At 43.4% G+C, this 19,434-nt stretch overlaps 1 protein-coding gene across 1 annotated transcript in view; it reads right to left on the reverse strand.

Moving 5' to 3' along the window:
* The window catches only part of LOC123499278, a 66,022-nt gene that overhangs the window by 12,030 nt on the left and 34,558 nt on the right, over positions 1-19,434 (reverse strand). Inside the window, 2 exon segments of the mRNA XM_045247079.1 lie at positions 5,200-5,346; positions 15,970-16,098. Of these exon segments, the coding sequence (XP_045103014.1) occupies positions 5,207-5,346; positions 15,970-16,098 (269 nt within the window). The 3' untranslated portion in view covers positions 5,200-5,206.

Genomic DNA, 19,434 nt, shown 5'->3' on the forward strand with positions numbered 1-19,434 from the left:
TATTCACTCTCTTGATCCCTCCACCGCAACCTAAGCACCTAAGAACCTCGTCGTAGGTCAAATCTTCACTCTGATCCCTGATAGCAACGCGAAATTTAATAGAAAATGTAATAGAAAACCAAATCTTCCTAATCTTTCAACGTCAGAATTGCAAATACCTCCATCTGCCTGTGTCTGTATTTCCAACTTTCTATGACTTGACTTCATTCAAGAGGGAGGTTTCAAAACATTTATTCCTATCATTTGGCTAATTTTATCGGCTCTGTAAAGAAATTGGCAACTGAGAGGATCTTTTTTTCTTTTATATTTTTGTTGCACTTGGCCAGTTTTCCTCTATTACAATAAAAAAAACTAAATCAATAAAACCTTAACATTCAGAAAGCATCGAATGAATAGTTAACCCCTTCAGTACTGGAACGCAATTCTACCCTGAGCTTTGGGTACGATTAGACAATTTATTGACATTAGGAAGGGTCTATGGAGGTCAAAAGATTATTGGCCACAGTCTTCACTATTTTAATCTCTATATGAGTTTCTGAAGCTGTATAAAATCACCAAATAGTAACCAGATGAATAGGAAAAATGCGTCATGATATTGAAATGGTTAAATTCACAAATGAACCTAAAAAAAAAAAAATCCTTCCTTACCGAAATACCCTAAATATCAGAGAGTAACCACAAGACACCCTTCCCCCTCACCTCTCACCTCTCACCCTCGAGATTCAATGAACCACCCTAACAACTACTAACCAGCCAGTCCCCCAAAGCAGCCCCTATAGATCAGTACCAAGGCAGCCCCACCACCCCATCCTATCCATTGTAAGAGTCATAAACATCCAGAAAATTGCTCCGCCCTCTTCCATTTGCTCACGTTACCACAAATCTCCCCGCAGGTTTTTGCAGTAATTCTCACGACAATTTCCCGGCAGAATTACTCATTTGGTCTCCATTTGCTTACTCTTAATGATGTTAAAGTGTTTTCCTTTCCCATTTCATTATCCAGTGGTGGGTTTTCACAGTACGAATAGAAATTTGGGTGTGGTTGTTATAGTTATTGTTATTACTGTCACTTTTGTTCTTTTATTCGAGTTGTTACAGGTTGTAGGAGTAGGAGTAGTAGTAGTAGTAGTAGTAGTAGTAGTAGTAGTAGTAGTAGTAGTAGTAGTAGTAGTAGTAGTAATAGTGTAGTAGCTGTCTACCTATCTATTCAAATAATTTATCTATCTATCTATCTATCTACTTGTGAATGTATGTCTGTATGAATAGATGTATTAACTGTAGTAGTAGTAGTAGTAGTAGTAGTAGTAGTAGTAGTAGTAGTAGTAGTAGTAGTAGTAGTAGTAGTAGTAGTAGTAGTAGAATAATTTTCATGTAAACACACACACACACACACACACACACACACACACACACACACACACACACACACACACACACACACTGAACAAACACTAACACTGCTTATAAAATCTAATTACACGTTCGTACGAGCAGGAAAGTATATGCAAAACAAATATAATAACCATGATAATACTGCACCTTCATAACAAATAAAAAAAAAGGAGGTTAAAAAAAAAAGTGGAGCAGGGAAAGTCCAGCAAAATATGTCTGGTGCGTGAGAGAAAGTGTCACAAAATGAGAGAAAGTGAAGGAGAAACAACAAAGCAAGAGAGAGAGAAAAAAAAAGAAAGAGAGAGAATGAGAAATGAAGTGGAAGGAAAACATGGAGGGATAAAAACAAAGGGATTGGGAGAGAGAGAGAGAGAGAGAGAGAGAGAGAGAGAGAGAGAGAGAGAGAGAGAGAGAGAGAGAGAGAGAGAGAGAGAGAGAGAGATTTAAGTACTATATAAAAGATACTCATTTTTATTTTCAGTCTAAAACAGAGAGAGAGAGAGAGAGAGAGAGAGAGAGAGAGAGAGAGAGAGAGAGAGAGAGAGAGAGAGAGAAGAGAGAGAGATAAGATACAAAAGATACCCATTTTTACTTTCCAGATATTAAAACAACTTTCTCTCTCTCTCTCTCTCTCTCTCTCTCTCTCTCTCTCTCTCTCTCTCTCTCTCTCTCTCTCTGCCTGACACACACGCATTAGCACATTAATTACTAAGCTATTCACAGTGTAACAATTATGATGACAGGTAGAAGTGTTTTCTCTCACCTGACGGGGCATAATAAATCTACTCTTTTTTTCTAATACACTCTCTCTCTCTTCCTTCATATTACACTGCCATTCATCACACTCAAGAGGCGGTGACACGAGTTCCTTTCTTCTGCTTCATTGAGTGTAAAGTTTGTACTCTCAAACACTTCCGTGCTTCACCTCCACTGTTACTAAAGGGTCTTATTTCAATCTACATGAGTTTCTTAAGGTGTTTTTTTTTTATGGTTCTAGAGAGAGAGTGACAAGATTTCTACATTATTAATCAAACCCTGTTAATCATCTCTGTGGCCCTTACAAATAATCATTCTTAGAGAGCAAGGCATCTAGGGGCATATTGACAAGATTTCTATATTATTAACTGGAGAAAGTCTTGAAAATTCCGCCAATCATCTCTGTGCCACTTCTAAATAGTCGTGGTGAGAGAGGAAAGCGTGTTTTTAAGATGGTTTTACGGTTCTAGAGGCAGAGTGACAAGATTTCTACATTATTAATTGTAGAAACACACTCCAAAACTCGCCAAGCATTTCTGTGGAGAGAGAGTAAACCATTTTTAAGGTGTTTTTACAATTCTAGAGGCAGATTGACAAGATTTCATAATGGAAGTGGTTTTTTTTTATACAAGAGGGGAAGCCGGCCAGGGTAACAAAAAGTAAATAAAAAAAGGCCTACTTGATTGTTAGTTCCCTTAAAGATCCAAGAGTTAGTTATTGGTATGGTGTTACAGGGAAGCGTGAACGACCCCGTACGACTATTCTGATTACTGTTGAGGTTTCTGTTGGCTAGATCGACACCGTGAGGACACTGCATTTGTGCCTAAGGACTTAACTTCACTGTGGGACTTTATGCTTACATATACAAACTGAACACTATTGTTGTTTGATTCTAGATTTAATTACCTTTGTTCATGATGTAGTCTGTCTGTCTCTGTCTCTCTGTCTCTGTCTCTCTCTCTCTCTCTCTCTCTCTCTCTCTCTCTCTCTCTCTCTCTCTCTCTCTCTCTCCAGGTAAAGGCTCAGGTAATTTCACCACCAGGTCTCTAGGGAAATCTTCTCTTTTTATCTCTTTATTCTGTCTGTCTTTGTCTATCTATCTTTTTTTTTTTTCGTCCTCATCTAACACACACACACACACACACACACACACACACACACACACACACACACACACACATCACCCCTTGCCCCCCCCCCTCACACCTAAGCCAAGCCAAAAAAACTCTACAAGAACAGGGAATTTCAAGAAGTGAGCAAATTGGATCCGTCGCCTCGGAAATAGGTAAGCTTGGGATTCGCAGAAGCCCACCAAATTTTTTTCCTCCTGGCCAAACTACTGCCGTCTGCTTACAAATGATGCTGGTTTGTGAGCGTAGCAAGGATATTCACGTGTCAGCTAAAGGAGGAGGTAGTGGTGGTTGTGGTAGTCGTGGTGGTTGTAGTAGTGGTGGTCAGATATGTAAGTGATGATGAAGGGATGTAAACGTGGAGACTAACTGAATCGTGGAAGTATAAAGAACAAAGGTTATGTGGTGGAAACAGTGGAAGACAAAAAGGAATAAGAGATGAGGGGAATGACATGACACGTGAAAATACAGGTGATACGAAAACAAAATACATGGAAACAGGTAGACATGAGAAAAAGAATTTATGTTTCTGTGACTGACACATGGTGGAAAAAAACAAAAACGAAAATAATTGAAAAGCCACCTAAAGAAAAAATAACAGAAATTGGATATCATAAAAGGCAAAGTCAACGAAACCAACAGTAAAATCACTAAACAAAGGACGAAAGCAAAAATAAAATAACAACCAATAAATGAGTAAAGAAAAGATGTAAAAAAAAAATGAAATACAAAAAAAACATACGAAAAGATTAACAAAGAATCAAATCAGCAGGAAAACATAAAAACACACCACAAAACACACACTAACTAAACAGATACAAGGACTCTACAATGAACACAAATGAGAGAAATCTTGAATACAGCAAAACAAATTCTATTCACACACATTAATTCCCAAACACTCAGACCAAGGCTATCAACAAACTAAACCTTTTGACAAGAGTATTACATTCATTAGAGAACCATCATTATATACTAGTCTCTCTCTCTCTCTCTCTCTCTCTCTCTCTCTCTCTCTCTCTCTCTCTCTCTCTCTCTCTCTCTCTGCTTGTCTGTCTCTGCCACTGTCTCTCTTTCTCTGTCAGTCTCACTCTCTCTCTCTCTCTCTCTCTCTCTCTCTCTACTCTGATAATCTTATTACGTCCATTTTCGAGGTAGCAGCAGGTGAACTCAACGCACTGAACACTGAACACTCCTTTGTGGGAAACTCGCTCTCTTTCATAACGTGCAGGAAAGTTTCGCTCCCCGAGGTGTAGCTTAGTAGGGCTGTGTGTTTGCCGGGTTATTTATGCGTTTAAGGTTGGTGTGCAGGATAATCAAGGTTAGTTCCGTGAAAGCTGTAGGGTACTAAAGTGTTTTGTGTGACTTGTTTTGCCTTTCCTATTTTTTTTCTCTTTTCCTTTTTTTTTTTTCTTGTGGGTTTTCATTGTGCTGTTGATGTTTGGTTCTTTATTTCATCCCTTCGTTCTTGATGTGTTCTTGTTTTCTGTCTCTCTGTCTGTGTTTCTGTCTCTGTTTGTTTCTCTGTCTGTCTCTCTCTCTCTCTCTCTCTCTCTCTCTCTCTCTCTCTCTCTCTCTCTCTCTCTCTCTCTCTCTCTCTCTCTCTCTCTCTTACTTTTCCTACTACTGCTACTTCCACTATTACTACTACTTTTACCACCACAACTACCACTACCACTAGTACTACTACTACTACTACTACTACTACTACTACTACTACTACTACTACTACTACTACTGCTTGCTACTAGTTCTTACTACTACTACTACTACTACTACTACTACTACTACTTCCACCGCTACTACTACCATTTCTACCGCCACAATTACCACTACTACTACTACTACTACTACTATCACTATTACCACTTCAACCACCACCACCACTTCCACTACTACTACTATCCCTACTACTACTCACCGTACACTCAGAGACGACGACGACGAGGAGCGATGAGAGGAATGGGTGTGAGGGCGGTGGCCAGCAGCACACACACCCACAGCACGCCCACGCCCGCCCGCACGCCCTGGGAACCACTCTGCACCGCGGCAGCCGACTCCTCGCCCGCTGCGGAGGGAGAGAGAAAGATTAATGTAGAAAGGCGGGGGGGTGGGAAGAGAGAGAGAGAGAGAGAGAGAGAGAGAGAGAGAGAGAGAGAGAGAGAGAGAGAGAGAAAAGCAAAGATAACATGACAAAAAGAAAACATAAGATAAACATGAGTACTTCACACACACACACACACACACACACACACACACACACACACACACACACACACACACACACACACACACACAAGGAAACAGGGAAAGTAAACGGAAAAGGAGTGTTTTAGTTCATGTATCAAAATTAACTTTCTCTCACCCATTCCTTCTCACCCACTTCCTCTCCTCCTCTCTCTCTCTCAGCCATGCAAGGCAAACTATCAGAATATTCACATGAGGTCATTCGTCATCAGATAATTCAGCGAGTCGTCCTCTTTGCGCGTCCAGACCAGTCCACGGGAGGCGAGGTGAGGTGAGTCGAGGCACGGCGAGGCACACTATTAGAATATTCACATTCGTTAATCCGCCCCCGAGTCACCGCCTTGCCCGGGATGGAAATGTGGAACTGCTCCCGTCACTAACACATTCATTCCTCGTTTGATCTTTTTACCTCCACTATTCCACCTAAAGCTGACCAATGAGAACGCTCCGCACGCCCCTCAGCCAATCCAGCCCAACCCGCGAATCACTTGACCGGTGGTGGTGGTGGTGGTGGTGGTGGTGCATTTGATTTCACATTGGAAAAGGTGTTGAGAGTTTCAGTTCATTTGTGAGAGCGAAGAGTCTGGTTTTGGTTTTGGTTTAGATGGTTTGAACGTTAATTGTGTGAAGTGTAGAGTCAAGAGAAGAATTTCGGTTTATTTCTGAAGATTAGAATATAAATTGACTTAATTTGAGTAATTTAGATCAGTGTAAAGTAAAAAGAAGAGCTCTGGTTAATTTCAAGGGTGAGGCTGTGAATAGAAATAGTGTAACGTAAAGAGAAATATCATAATGAATTTTAAGGTAATAGAAATTATTATGAAAATTAATATCAAGCAAATAAAGGTAAAATGATGATACAAATAATGTAAAGGAAAATATCCAGTTCATTTCAAATTGAGCATATAAATAGTGTAAAGTAATGCACAAATGGAGGAGTATTAATCATGCAAAGTGGAATAAATTTAGTTAATTTTTAATCTACAACATTTTGATCGTAAAACAAAAAAAACATGAATTTCTACAACATTAGTCGCCAATGAGTTAATATTTCACTTTAAAGCTAAAAGCAGATAATTTTCTATTGTCTTTTACTTTTATTTAAGAAAAAGTATTTGGGAATTTCCAGTTACTTTTCAAAAACATTAAATCATTTATTCATCTATTTATCTATGAATTTATTTATCTATCTCTGCGACGACGTGGCATTAATAAAACATAAGACATTTGATGAATTATTACCAATTCTGACAAAACCTGCTTCATTTCCTTCACCTTCCTCACCACATCTCACCCTCTCCTCTCATCCTTCCCTCAGAACACTTACACTCTCTCCTCCTTCACCAGTCACATTTCTCTCACCTCCTTCTCCCTCAGAAAATCATCTCCACCTCCTTCATTAGCTCACTTTCTCTCATCTCCCTCTTCTTCATCTCCCTCTTCGTCACCAGCACCATTTCTTTCACCTCCTTTTTCCTCAGAACACGCCCTCCCTCCTACTTCTCTCATCTCCCTCTCCCTCTCCCTCAGAACACTATATTCCTCACTTTCACCAACACCATTTCTCTCATCTCCCTCTCCCTCTTAACACTATCTCCACTTTCATCACTATCTTCATTTCTCTTATCTCCCTCTTCCTTAGAACACTATCTCCATCTCCTTCACTAGTCCTCTTTCTCACTCCATCTCCCTCACCTCCTTCACTAACACCATCTCTCTCTATCTCCCTCTCCCTCATCTCCCTGACCAGTTAACCTCCCTCAGAGCTCACCAGGCAGAAGACTCCACCAGCTGGCCTTCCCTTCCTAAGCTAGTAATGGAAGGGAGATTTAAATGCTGGTAATATTCTGTGTAGGAGAGAGAGAGAGAGAGAGAGAGAGAGAGAGAGAGAGAGAGAGAGAGAGAGAGAGAGAGAGAGAGAGAGAGAGAGAGAGAGAGAGAGAAAGGGTATAATTATGTGTCAATACGTAAATGCAGTTGAAAAATGTTCACTTCCCTTTTTCTATTTTCTGAGAATCTAAAAAATAAAAGAAAAAGAAAGAAAAATTAATGAAAGATGTAAAAACGATTAGCAAAAAAAAAGGAATAAGAAAAAATAGAAAAAAAAAAGAGGAGAGGAAGCAGTGAATAGCAAAGAGCAAAATGGAAATATTTACCCAAACGAATGAACATAAAATAATAGAAAAAAATGAATAAACATTTGAGTAAAGTTGAAACAAAAATCTAAAGCTGTAAGTGATGAGACTAAAAAGGCAGACAGAGAGAGAGAGAGAGAGAGAGAGAGAGAGAGAGAGAGAGAGAGAGAGAGAGCAAGCCAAGCCAAGCCCCTTCCCTCCCTCCCTCCTCCTCTCTCAGCACCAAATATTAGTCTAGTCTTGTGCTGCAGCGTCTCAATATTTTCCCTTCCTCTTTTCCTCTACCCTCCCTTCATCCATCTATCCATTTATCTCATCCATCTCTCTCTCTCTCTCTCTCTCTCTCTCTCTCTCTCTCTCTCTCTCTCTCTCTCTCTCTCTCTCTCTCTCTCTCTCTCTCTCTCTCCATTCATTTTCCATCTCATAAGTTTTTCCTTTCTCTTTTTTCCTCCTCCTCCTCCTCCTCTTCTCTCCACAGCTGCCTCAGGAACGTTCATACTTCTTCCCTTCCCTCCTCCTCCTCCTCCTCCTCCTCCTCCACTACGTAAATTTCCTCCTTCCTTCCCCTCCTTCTCTCCTTCCTTCCTATCACTCCTCCATAACATACCCCTTACTCATCGTCCATGCACCATTATCCTCGCCCCTCCTCCTCCTCCTCCTCCTCCTCCTCTTCCTCCTCCTCCTCCTCCTCGTGCACCTCCTCCTCCTCCTCTTTCTTCTCCGTCTTCTTATTTTTTTTCTTTTTTTACGTCGCCTTTCCTTATCGTTCCCCAATCATGGTCTTCCTTTTTGCAATCTTTAAGTCTCTCTCTCTCTCTCTCTCTCTCTCTCTCTCTCTCTCTCTCTCTCTCTCTCTCTCTCTCTCTCTCTCGTTTCCCTATTATCCAAACCTCCTTTATCACCCCTTTATCTCATCTTTCTCCTTACATTGCTTCCTCCTGACCATCATCCTCATTCTCTCTTAACTCCCTCTTTATCTCGTCCTCTTTCCCCTTCCTTGTTTTCCAGCACCAGCCCTTCCAAAAAGCATCATAACTCTGGATCACCAAAGCATCTCATTTCTCCTCTTCTCCCTCACCCTAAAACCCACCTCTGGAATACCATTTTTTCCCCCTACAGCGCCTCCTATGTAAGCTTCAATATTCCTCTTCTCTCTCTCTCTCTCTCCATCTATCTTTCTCTCTCTCTCTTTCTCTTATTCTGCCTATAGTTAAAGGATTACTTGTGCCTTCTTTGCCTTTAAACTATTGTGTTGTTGGGTATTCTTGTGTGTTTGTGTTTGTGTGTGTGTGTGTGTGTGTGTGTGTGTGTGTGTGTGTGTGATTTATTTCTTGTTTTTCCTAATTCAGTCATCATGTTTTCATCTACGTTCTTCATCACTGTTGTCTTTCAATTCTCCATGTTTTTCTTTTCTGTATCTATTTTTTGTGTATTCCCTCCAATATATTATCTATTTTTATCTTTATCATGATTTCTTCCCATTCCTTTCCATATCTGCTTCATTCCATTTATTTTCTCTACCTGTCTCTCTGTCTTCCCATTTCTCTCCTTACTTTCTACTTTATTCCATCTATTTTCTTTGTATTTTCTCTTTTTGTCTGTGCCTTCCCTTTCCTTTCTATATCTGCTTCATTCGATCTATTTGTCTCTGTGTTCCCTTTCCTTCCCATATCTTCTACTTCATTCCTACTATTTTCTCTATCTCCCTGTTTCTCCACTTCCTCTCCATTCCACCTGCCACATGTCTATTCCCTCTCCACTCCCTTGAATCACCTTCCCGCCACCAATCCCTTACCACAAACCCACAAGCGCACCTCAGTGGCCCACATCCTCATACCTTCTGCTTAAATTAGCATATCAGGCACGCCGATTCCTGCAGCCACCCCTTCCAGCCCACCCCGAAGCCCGATGACGGTGATGTGGGGCTCCAGCGCACTCTCCTTCATTGCCACACACCCGCAAGTGCCGTAAAAGTGTACACCAATAGACATTAAGGCGACACGGAGCGAAAAGTTCAATGTGGTGGTGGTGGTAGTGGTGGTAGTGGTGGTGGTGGTGGTGAGGACATCAGTATAGTGAGTAAGTTCATGACGTGCTTTCGTGGGGAATTCGTGCACGTAAAAGCTTTTTCCATACACACACACACACACACACACACACACACACACACAGACTCGATGATAAGGTGAAACGTTCCCTGAGTAGCGAGAATGTGGCCGTTCCCTTCCACGGTGAACGGCCAAGTGAATGGTTCAATTTTGTGCCGCTACTTCCAGAAATATGGTGCTCAGAGAGAGAGAGAGAGAGAGAGAGAGAGAGAGAGAGAGAGAGAGAGAGTACCTACATGCATGAGCGTTCAATGGCTGTGTTTGGTTAGGTAACAATGTAATTTCACCTGAGTAAATATTTTGTGAATCGAGTAAGATCAGGAGGAGGAGGAGGAGGAGGAGGAGGAGGAAAGCGGAGGAGAGCAATAAGGAAATAAATAGCAAGCGGAGAGGAGGAAAAGGAGAATAGTGTACAGGAATTACCGCCTCGCATTATTTTTTTCTGCATCAGGAGCTTAAGCGGCCCTTCGTCCTCCTCACAAATAATTGTTTCCACGACAGCCAATCTCGATTAACCTTCCGCGGAAACTCAAGGCTAAAGGCGACTTGAGACAGGATGGAGTTACACAGTACCAATATATTTTCCTCCCCCCTTTTCCTTCCCTATTCGTCCTTCGGGTATTCTTTCTTGCTTCTCTCCTTTTCACAGTCAGACGCAGCGATGTAGACTCGGTCGGCTGCTAAAATAAAGACGACTCTGGGACACTGACAAGAATTCAGAAACGATTTGCTCTCTCTCATCACGACTATTTTCCAAAGCCACAGAGATGATTAGCGGGGTTTTCATGTGTGTTTTTCCTCTTAATAATGTAGAAATCTTGTCACTCTCTCTCTAGAACCGTAAACACACCTTAAAAATCTTGTGCAGATTTAAATACAGCCTTTTGAAATAGTGGAGGTGAAGCGCAGAGATGTTTGAGAATACAAGGTTTAGAGGCGTGATGTTCCCAGCTCTCCAGGTGTCGTGCGGCGTCTGTGTCTCGTGTGGCGCCGTGCACAAGCCTATCGCTATGTATTATGACCTTCTGACACGACCTGAACCTCACACACACACACACACACACACACACACACACACAGCTCTCCCTCCAGTTCCATTCCTTAACCTTATCTTCTCACTGTCTTCGCCTTTAACCAACAGAGAAGAGCTTCCTTGAAAGTGACTTAGCTTGCTCTCGTCACAAGTTCCTTCCATCCTTCCCCCAGCCCCCAGTGACTCTCCAGACAGTAAGAGGGCTCTTCAAAACTTAGTGACGTCAGAGGAGAGGATCACCGGTCCAAATGTCGCATCACAGGTGAAGTCAGGGCGCGGGTAATCAGGCTCGGTTCCCAACAAGACGGTGAAATCAAGGCAACCGTGCAAGTTTTTCTCATATTTCCACAAGACTTCCTGAAGCTTTGCGCCAATTCGCTCTGCTTATTGTTATGCGAACGGGACTCAAGAGGGGAGCAGAGATAGAGAGTGAGAGAGAGGGTCGCCTCAGCCATTCCACCGCCACCACTCACCCACATTACAGTCAGGGAAGGAGGCGGGACGTGTGCGTGTCCTCCAGTTCTCCTGTCAAGGTGAAAGATTTACAAGAGGGCGGTAATTTTCTCGTGTTTGCAGTGGGTTGCTGGCAGCGGGACACGCAACGCGCCGCACGAGTAAATCTGGTCCAAGACAGCTGGCGAGGCTTAAGGGCGCGGCCTTACAGGTAAGTAATTTGGCTCAGTGCTCTGGACGAGGCAGGTGAAGTGCCACTCGTCGCCTAAGTCGCCGTGATTCCAGACCACGAGTGTTGCGCCATGCTTAGCTGAGCACAGTGAGGCGCACCGGTCCTCCTCATTGTGATGTTTACTTTACAACACAACCACACACGCCTCAGGTGACTGAGAGGCCACCGAGTCCCCCTGTCCTGTGGCAGGCCTCACTCTCTCTCCTCCGGCAGGAAGTTTGCCAAATATCCTTTGCTTCATTTACATAGAGAAAGTTTGAAGACGAGGCAACGTCTCGCTCAATATTTCATGGCAGAAATAAAGAAAAAAAAGTTGTGACATGGTGTAAAAACGTAGGCAATTTTATCAGTGGGTGGCGAGGGTGCGAGGCGTGGAACCTCAGTATCTACGGTCCATTTGATAATAGCAAAACTTTGCGGGACCGAGTCGAGCCGAGACTCAGGCAGCAAATAACTGCGACGGGATGATCCTCTGGTGCAGGGAAGCAGGTCGCTCCAGAGTTTAAGACTCCATTTCACTGAACCTCCGCCCAGGGATTTGCTTTCGTCGGAAAAAAGACCTTAAGCCAGCGAAACCTAGAGAGTCTGAGTAATGCAACATGAGTCCCATCGGTGCGGAAGAATGTAAATGTCAGACCGGGGGCCTCGCTCGCCAGCCATCTCATTTCTGACGGCACACGGGCTGAGTGAAGTGCGGCTCTGTGAGACTTGTCAAAGTCAAGACAAATGTGTGGGACCCACTTACCATGATGCGCCGCTCCGCACGTGCCGCCCCACTCCAGGCCGCGGCGGGCACACCCCAGCCTCCCCCAGGCAGCCAGGACAGGTGGACGTCCAGCCAGGCAAACGGATAACCCCATAACACTTCAGACAAAAAGAAGAAACAGAAGGTATTGTAAAAAAATACAGATGAGGGGGAGGGAGAAGTGCGCTTGAAGAATCAGAGAGAAACAGCGACAGGAGTCGTTGGAAGGAAGGCAGTCGTTAGAGAGCCAGGAGTCGTTGGATGCCTCCCGAGATTATATCAAGAGCCAGGCGGGGCGGGACGGGGCGGGGAGGGCGCGGCGGAGTGGCTGGCATATCCCGATGGCGGCCCGCGGGACGGGAAGCAAGTTGAGACAATCCCACGGCGCCTTGGTCTGCTCCTTGCTCCGCCAACGAGGCCGTAAAACAACCGTAAAAATCTTTATCCAACCATCAAGTTTGTAATAGAGGCGAAAAAAAGAAGAAAAAAGGATTCCCCTTTGCCTGCAATTCCATACATCAACGGCGATGCCTGAGGGGAAAACTTTGGAGGGGGTTTCCTTAACTTTTATTGTTGACCCTGTGTGTGTGTGTGTGTGTGTGTGTGTGTGTGTGTGTGTGTGTGTGTGTGTGTGTGTGTGTGTGTGTGTGTGTGTGTGTGTGTGTGTATGTATGTACGCGTGTGTGTGTTTGTATTTCTGCAATAACATGTCTCTTATTTGAGGTTTTCATTTCGCAAGAAGGACTTTTCCAACTTTCTCTCTGGGTACGAAAAGAAACCCTAGGAATTGTGTCACAGAGGAAGGCGTTCTGAGGAGGAGATCGCGATCCCTAGAGGGCTTGAGAATGGGAGGGGATGCAGGGCGTAAAGGATCTACTGCAGGAGGAATAGGTCTGAGGGCGAGCAACGTAGCTGGGGAGGTCCTTTAGGATACCAAAGGGAATGAGGGGAAGGACACGAGGAAGAGGAGGGATCACGATGAAGGAGGGTGTTAAGGGAGTCGAGGTACTGCTAGGGGGAGGAGTAACGGTAATGGAGAGGCAAGGGCCGCAGGAGGAATGAACTGCAGAGGAGGACAAGAAGACACGTAAGGAGGAGCTGAAGGAACTGGAGGAGGAGTGAAACAGAAGTTGCGAAGGAAGCATTAAGAAGATCAGCAAGGAAGGAAGAGAAAGAAAGAATACAAGACGTAGAGCAAAGAGGATGAAGGAGTGAGAGGAGAAGGAGGAGGAGGAAGAGAAGGAGGAGGAGGAGGAAGAGGAGGAGGAGGAGGAGGAGGAGGAGGAGGAGGAGGAAGAGGAGGAGGAGGAGGAGGTGAAAATGGAGGGATGCACCACTTACAGAGGAAAGGATGAGGACGTGAGAAGGAGGTAGTGGTGGTGGTGGTGGTGGTGGTGGTGATGGTGGTGGCGTTGGTGGTGGTGGGGGAAGAGGAGATGGTTGGGGAGGGATTAGGGTACAAGGAGCGAGAGGAAGAGATGCAGGGGGAGAGTCCTTGATAGTTTTGTCAGTGGGAGCGTGAGTGTCGCCCCCAGGAGGTCAAGTGTCTCTTCTGAGCGTCGCTATCTGACCCACTTTGTCCAGATCAATGAGAGCTCCTCCACACACACACGCCTTCATTATGACCCGCTAGATGAGAAAAAAATATAGAAAAGCTAAGAATAAATCTCTGAAATATCGAATCATTCCACTTATAAGGAAAGACACGGACAAAACCGAACCGAACCAAACCAAACCAAACCAAAACGTAACTTAATCTAACCAAATCTAACGAAATTAAGCCTAACCTAACCTAACCTAACCAAAGCTATCCGAAACCCAACCTAACCTAACTTAACCTAATCTAACCTAACCTAACCAAACCTAACCAAACTCGCTGGATGAGAAAAAAATATAGAATACTTTAGAATAAACCCCTAAAATACCCAATCATTCTATCCATAAGTAAAAACACAACAAAACTCTATTTACATCACATGCTCGAGCGGCGTGAAGACAAACACATGCAAGAATGAATACGGGAACACTGCTATATATTTTCCCTTCGGACATAAACACAACGCCCTGAAGCAGCCCATAAATATACTTGATATAGCGCATACGTCACCACGAACGCAGCCACGACGCGGGCATTACATCACCCTCACTGTAAGAAATGACTCAAGTGGCCGCCAGCCCGCACAAGACAGGTAATAATACGCACACGTGGGTTATGAAGCAGCCGCAAATCCCGACCAGGTAACATGCAGGTAAGAGAACACCTGGATGAGGACAGAACTGGGTAAATACGAGAGGAAGACCATGTGGGGAGGAGAGGAAGCAGGAATGTATATTTGGGGAAGAGGGGGAGGTGGAGGAGGATGGGAGTGCACGTTTTTTATTTTTTTTTTTTTTTTTGGGGGGGCTATTATTTTGTGTGGGCAGGAGAGGACAAGGCACAGAGGGAAGGAGAACAATAGTATGAATGGGGAGGAGAGGGAATAGGGAGGAGGGAGGTACACAGGACAAGAGGGGACACCAAGTATGTGGAACACGCAACACTACCATGACAATGAAACGTGAGTGGTACACACACACACACACACACACACACACACACACACACACACACACACGAGCGCTCATCGACCCCACCGTAGCAAAAAACGTCCTGGTCTCATAAGCTTCGGTCAAATGAAGCTTCTGTTAAACCACGACAATACCAACTGTCCACCCGTGTCCGCCCCACCTCGCCTCTCCTCCTGACCTCTCCTTAACCTCCTTCGCCCCTTCACGAACCCCACGGCCCTTCACTCGCCCCTCTCATTCTTCCCCTCACCCCCTTCACCCCGCACCCAATGGCCCTCGTTCCCCACGCCTAAACTCGTCTTCTCGTCCCTCTTCTCTACCCTCCCCACCCCTCACTTCGGCCCCTCTCCCCCCCCACCACCAACACCTGGCGCGTCATCACCCAGAGTGCAGTGCGGCGGTGAGGATAAGCTGAAAATCTTGAATTGCGGCCCAGACGAAGCGGACAGTGCGGGCATGACTCTGCGCCTCCTCACTATATTAGGATGGAAATATTTCTTGTGTTTATCCTTAATTAGGCGGTGTGCCACGCAACGCAACGCACCTCCACGCCCGAGCTCCACCCCACACCCCTCCATCAGTCCCAAGCCAGGAACGCGCTCCCTCTACCCGCCTACCACCTCCCCACCGCGCCGTACACATCAAGCACGCTACCTCACACACGACTGAGGGTAATAAAGCTACTGTGATGTCTGGGGTGTGTCATTTCCAGCCACTGGTAACCCTGGGATACACTAGCACACCCTGGCACAATCTAACATACCCTGGCACACCTTGATACACCTTACCACACCATGGCACACCTTACAACACCTTGGCACAACCTGGCACAACTTGACACACCTTCACGCACTTTGGCACACCTTGAAAGACTTTATAAGATCCTGACACACATTGACACACCTTAGCACACCCTGGCACACCTTGAAACACCTTGACACACCCTGACACACTTTGCCACACTCTTACACTCAACTACGCCTCATTCTACGAGATACAAAGCAACACTACAGCCATTCCTGGTCCATGGCACGCCGGTCACACAGAGCACGCTTCACCACAACGCCATCAAAGCAGCACAGGACCCACGCACGGCGACACACCTTCCCCTTTAACCGTCACTCAATCCAGACTTCAAAGGAACACGTGAAAGGGGTGAAAAATACTTACCATTAACGACGTGAACGAAAACGGAATCGGGGCGAGAGAACTTCGGAGCGCATGTGTAGTTTCCAGTGTCTGCCTTCACCGCCCTCGTGATGTACAGCTTCGAAGTGGTCATCGTCGGGGTCTTTCCACCTGCGCCGCCGTTGGGAGAGACAAGGAAGGTGTGTGAGTGAAAACTGAAGGAAGTTAAAAATATCTGGTTAAAATATTTGGATGGGTTGATGTAAGATGAGGCATTGCGTGTTGCGAAAGGCGAGGATTACTAGTGCAGGTTAGACTTTAGGCTTTCACGTGGGAAATACAAGGTAATGCATGGAAAAAGGCGAATGAATATAGGAAGAAAAGATCACTGGAAAAATAAAGAGGGGAGAAATTATGTAAGATGAGGCAGAGATACTATAAAGGGTGAAGAAAGGTAGTGAAGGATAAATGAAAGTTTACTCAAAATAAATGCAAGATAAGTGACAAAAGGGGGATAAACACTGAAAAAATATAAAAAACTGAAGAAAAGACAAACGAATCAATAAAAACAACATGAGAAGCACAAAGTAACAAATTAAATGAAGAAAGATGAATAACCAATAGAGAAACAACCTTAATAAAACCAAACAAGACAAACAGACAACACTAACACACTCATCATGACGTCCTTTGTGATGCAAACGAGGATAGAAACATGACAGGCAAGAGGTTAATCAATCACAGGTTTAAACACAAAAACAAGAAAAAGATCAAGAGAGCAAACCAATACCCTAAAACATAACACAGGGAACATAATAAGTCACAAGATACTGAACAGCAAGTCTTTACTGTCACATACGAAAGCGGATTAATTAATAACAAGTGACGCTCAGGTAATGAAAGGAGGAGGTAACGGTGAACACTAAGGGACAATGAGGAGAGGAAAGAAAACGAGATGAAGGAAGGGATGCTGACTAATAGACTCTTACTACTTATAAACAAGATGAGGAGGAGGATAAATTGGCGACAGGTGAGAGAGAGAGAGAGAGAGAGAGAGAGAGAGAGAGAGAGAGAGAGAGAGAGAGAGAGAGAGAGAGAGAGAGAGAGAGAGAGAGAGAGAGAGAGAGAGAGAGAGAGAGAGAGAGAGAGAGAGAGAGAGAGAGAGAAGAGAGCTTGCACGATGACTTGATATAAAAAAGAAAAAAAAATGGAAAACAGTACAAAAAAAATAAAGGTGATGAACTCCACTTTTTTCTTTCTTTCTGCCTTTTCTTTTCCTTTTTCTCTTTTTTCTTTTATTGATAACTGACGTGTATGGACCAATTTTATTTCGTACACGAGAGAGAGAGAGAGAGAGAGAGAGAGAGAGAGAGAGAGAGAGAGAGAGAGAGAGAGAGAGAGAGAGAGAGAGAGAGAGAGAGAGAGAGAGAGAGAATTAGGGTTTCGGTGATCGTCTGACTTACTCTAAATACAAAAAAGAAAGGAAGAGGAGGAGGAGGAGGAGGAGGAGGAGGAGGAGGAGGAGGAGGAAGAGGAAGAAGAAGAGAAGGAAAAGGAAGAGGAGGAAAACAATAAAGGAATTAATTCGTAAAAAAAAATAGCAAAACTACTAACAACAACATCAATAAGAATAAAATTAATAACATGAAAAATAAAACAAATCAAAAAGAGAAAAGGAAGAATGAAAAAAAAAAAAAAAATAACTAATAAAAAATGCAATGAACAATGAATGAACACCAGAGGGAGAAAAAAAAATCGAAACAAAAATCAAAATAGCTCGATTTTCAATAACAAAACACCAGGAACCAGGAATCAGGAATACTTTGATCACTTTGAGGCGGAAAACACGCGTGGAACTCCTGCATGAACTGAATATTACCTCCTGTTTTGACACTAAAATCTAAAAAAAAAAAAAAGAGGAAAAAAAGTGTGGGTGAGTGTATTCATGCGTGTGTGTGTGTGTACGTGTGTGCGTGTGTGTATGTGTGTATATGAGAGTATTTTTTCTTTACCTAGGCAAATGAATGTACTCGCCTATACGTCAGGAAAAGTCTAACAGAGCAAATGTAAAGCAGAAAAGATATATAGAGAGAGAGACCCAAAAAATAAAAAGGCCATCACTGCTTCTGCAATTGCAATAAATGTTACCAACTGAAAAAAAAAAGTAAAATAAATGAAAAAAAAGGAAGGGGACTGTACAAAAAAAAAAAAAAAAACCTATGCCAACTCTGTCGTGGCTCGGGGCAGCTTGATTATTCCCTTTTGTGAGTGTCCACGGCATGCCAAAATGAGAATAAAACGGCTAAAAGGGAAGGTTTGTTTCATCATTTAGTACTGCGGCTATTCACAATGCTTGCAGGGAGTCTAAAAATACCTGCTAACATTAACATAACCTTACGTCACCTAAGCTAATCTATTGTAAGCTTATCTAACCTATGCTAACTTAACCTATGCTAAGCTAACGTGTCCTAAGCTATTCTATCCTAAGCTAATTTGACCTAAGCTAACTTGACCAAAGCTAAACTAACCTAAGCTAACCTCAACCAAAGTAACCTCACTTAACCTAACCTGTCCTAACCTAATTTGACCTAAGCTAACCTGTCCTAACCTAATCTAACCTAAGCTAACCTAACCTAACCAAACCTTACCTAACCAAACTTTACTTAACTTAACCTAACCTAACGTAAACAAACCTAATTTTAACTAACCTAATTCAACCTAATAGTAAAGAATTTGTATTGAACGGAAGGGGAATAAAATCATAAGGCATCGTTTAGTTATCTGTAAATTATGAGCCATGAAAAGAAGTCTCAATGAGTAGAAACGAGCAAAACCTGTATAGTTGATAAGTAATGGTGAATAATTTATCTGCAGCGTTTTATAGAGAAGAGCGAAAGACTCGGTTCTAAAGTGTCCCATGAAAGAAAGACGAAGAATAAAGGTGATGTATTAGCTGAAGGTAAAATATTAATGAAGAAGAATATTAAACTAAAGTGCTCATTAAAGCTGCTGCCAAATGATGAATTAAACACGTAAATTATGAAACAAACAGAAATTAATATGCAAATAAGCAAGTATTTTTTTTCTTTCGTATGCTTTAAATAAATAAACAGCTTCCTCCACCCTAGCGCGCGCGCACACACACACACACACACACACACACACACACACACACACACACACACACACACACACACACTCTCTCTCTCTCTCTCTCTCTCTCTCTCTCTCTCTCTCTCTCTCTCTCTCTCTCTCTCTCTCTCTTTAAGTAACTTTCTCAACATGGTCTTGTCCCGAGGATCTCTCCGCCTCAAAGCTGCACTCCTCTCAGGCCCAAGGAAGGCCACCACCCAATATGCTTCTCTGCTTTTCCTCCTTTGCATCAGCTTTACTTGCCTCTCACTCACTCACTCACTCACTCACTCACTCACTCATTCATTCATCCGGGCAATGTATTCTGGTATATATATTTTACATTCAGCCTCAAACTTCCTGTGTATCTCTTCC

The sequence above is a fragment of the Portunus trituberculatus genome, chromosome 49 (assembly GCF_017591435.1).
Source record: "Portunus trituberculatus isolate SZX2019 chromosome 49, ASM1759143v1, whole genome shotgun sequence".
Taxonomy (NCBI): Eukaryota; Metazoa; Arthropoda; class Malacostraca; order Decapoda; family Portunidae; genus Portunus; species Portunus trituberculatus.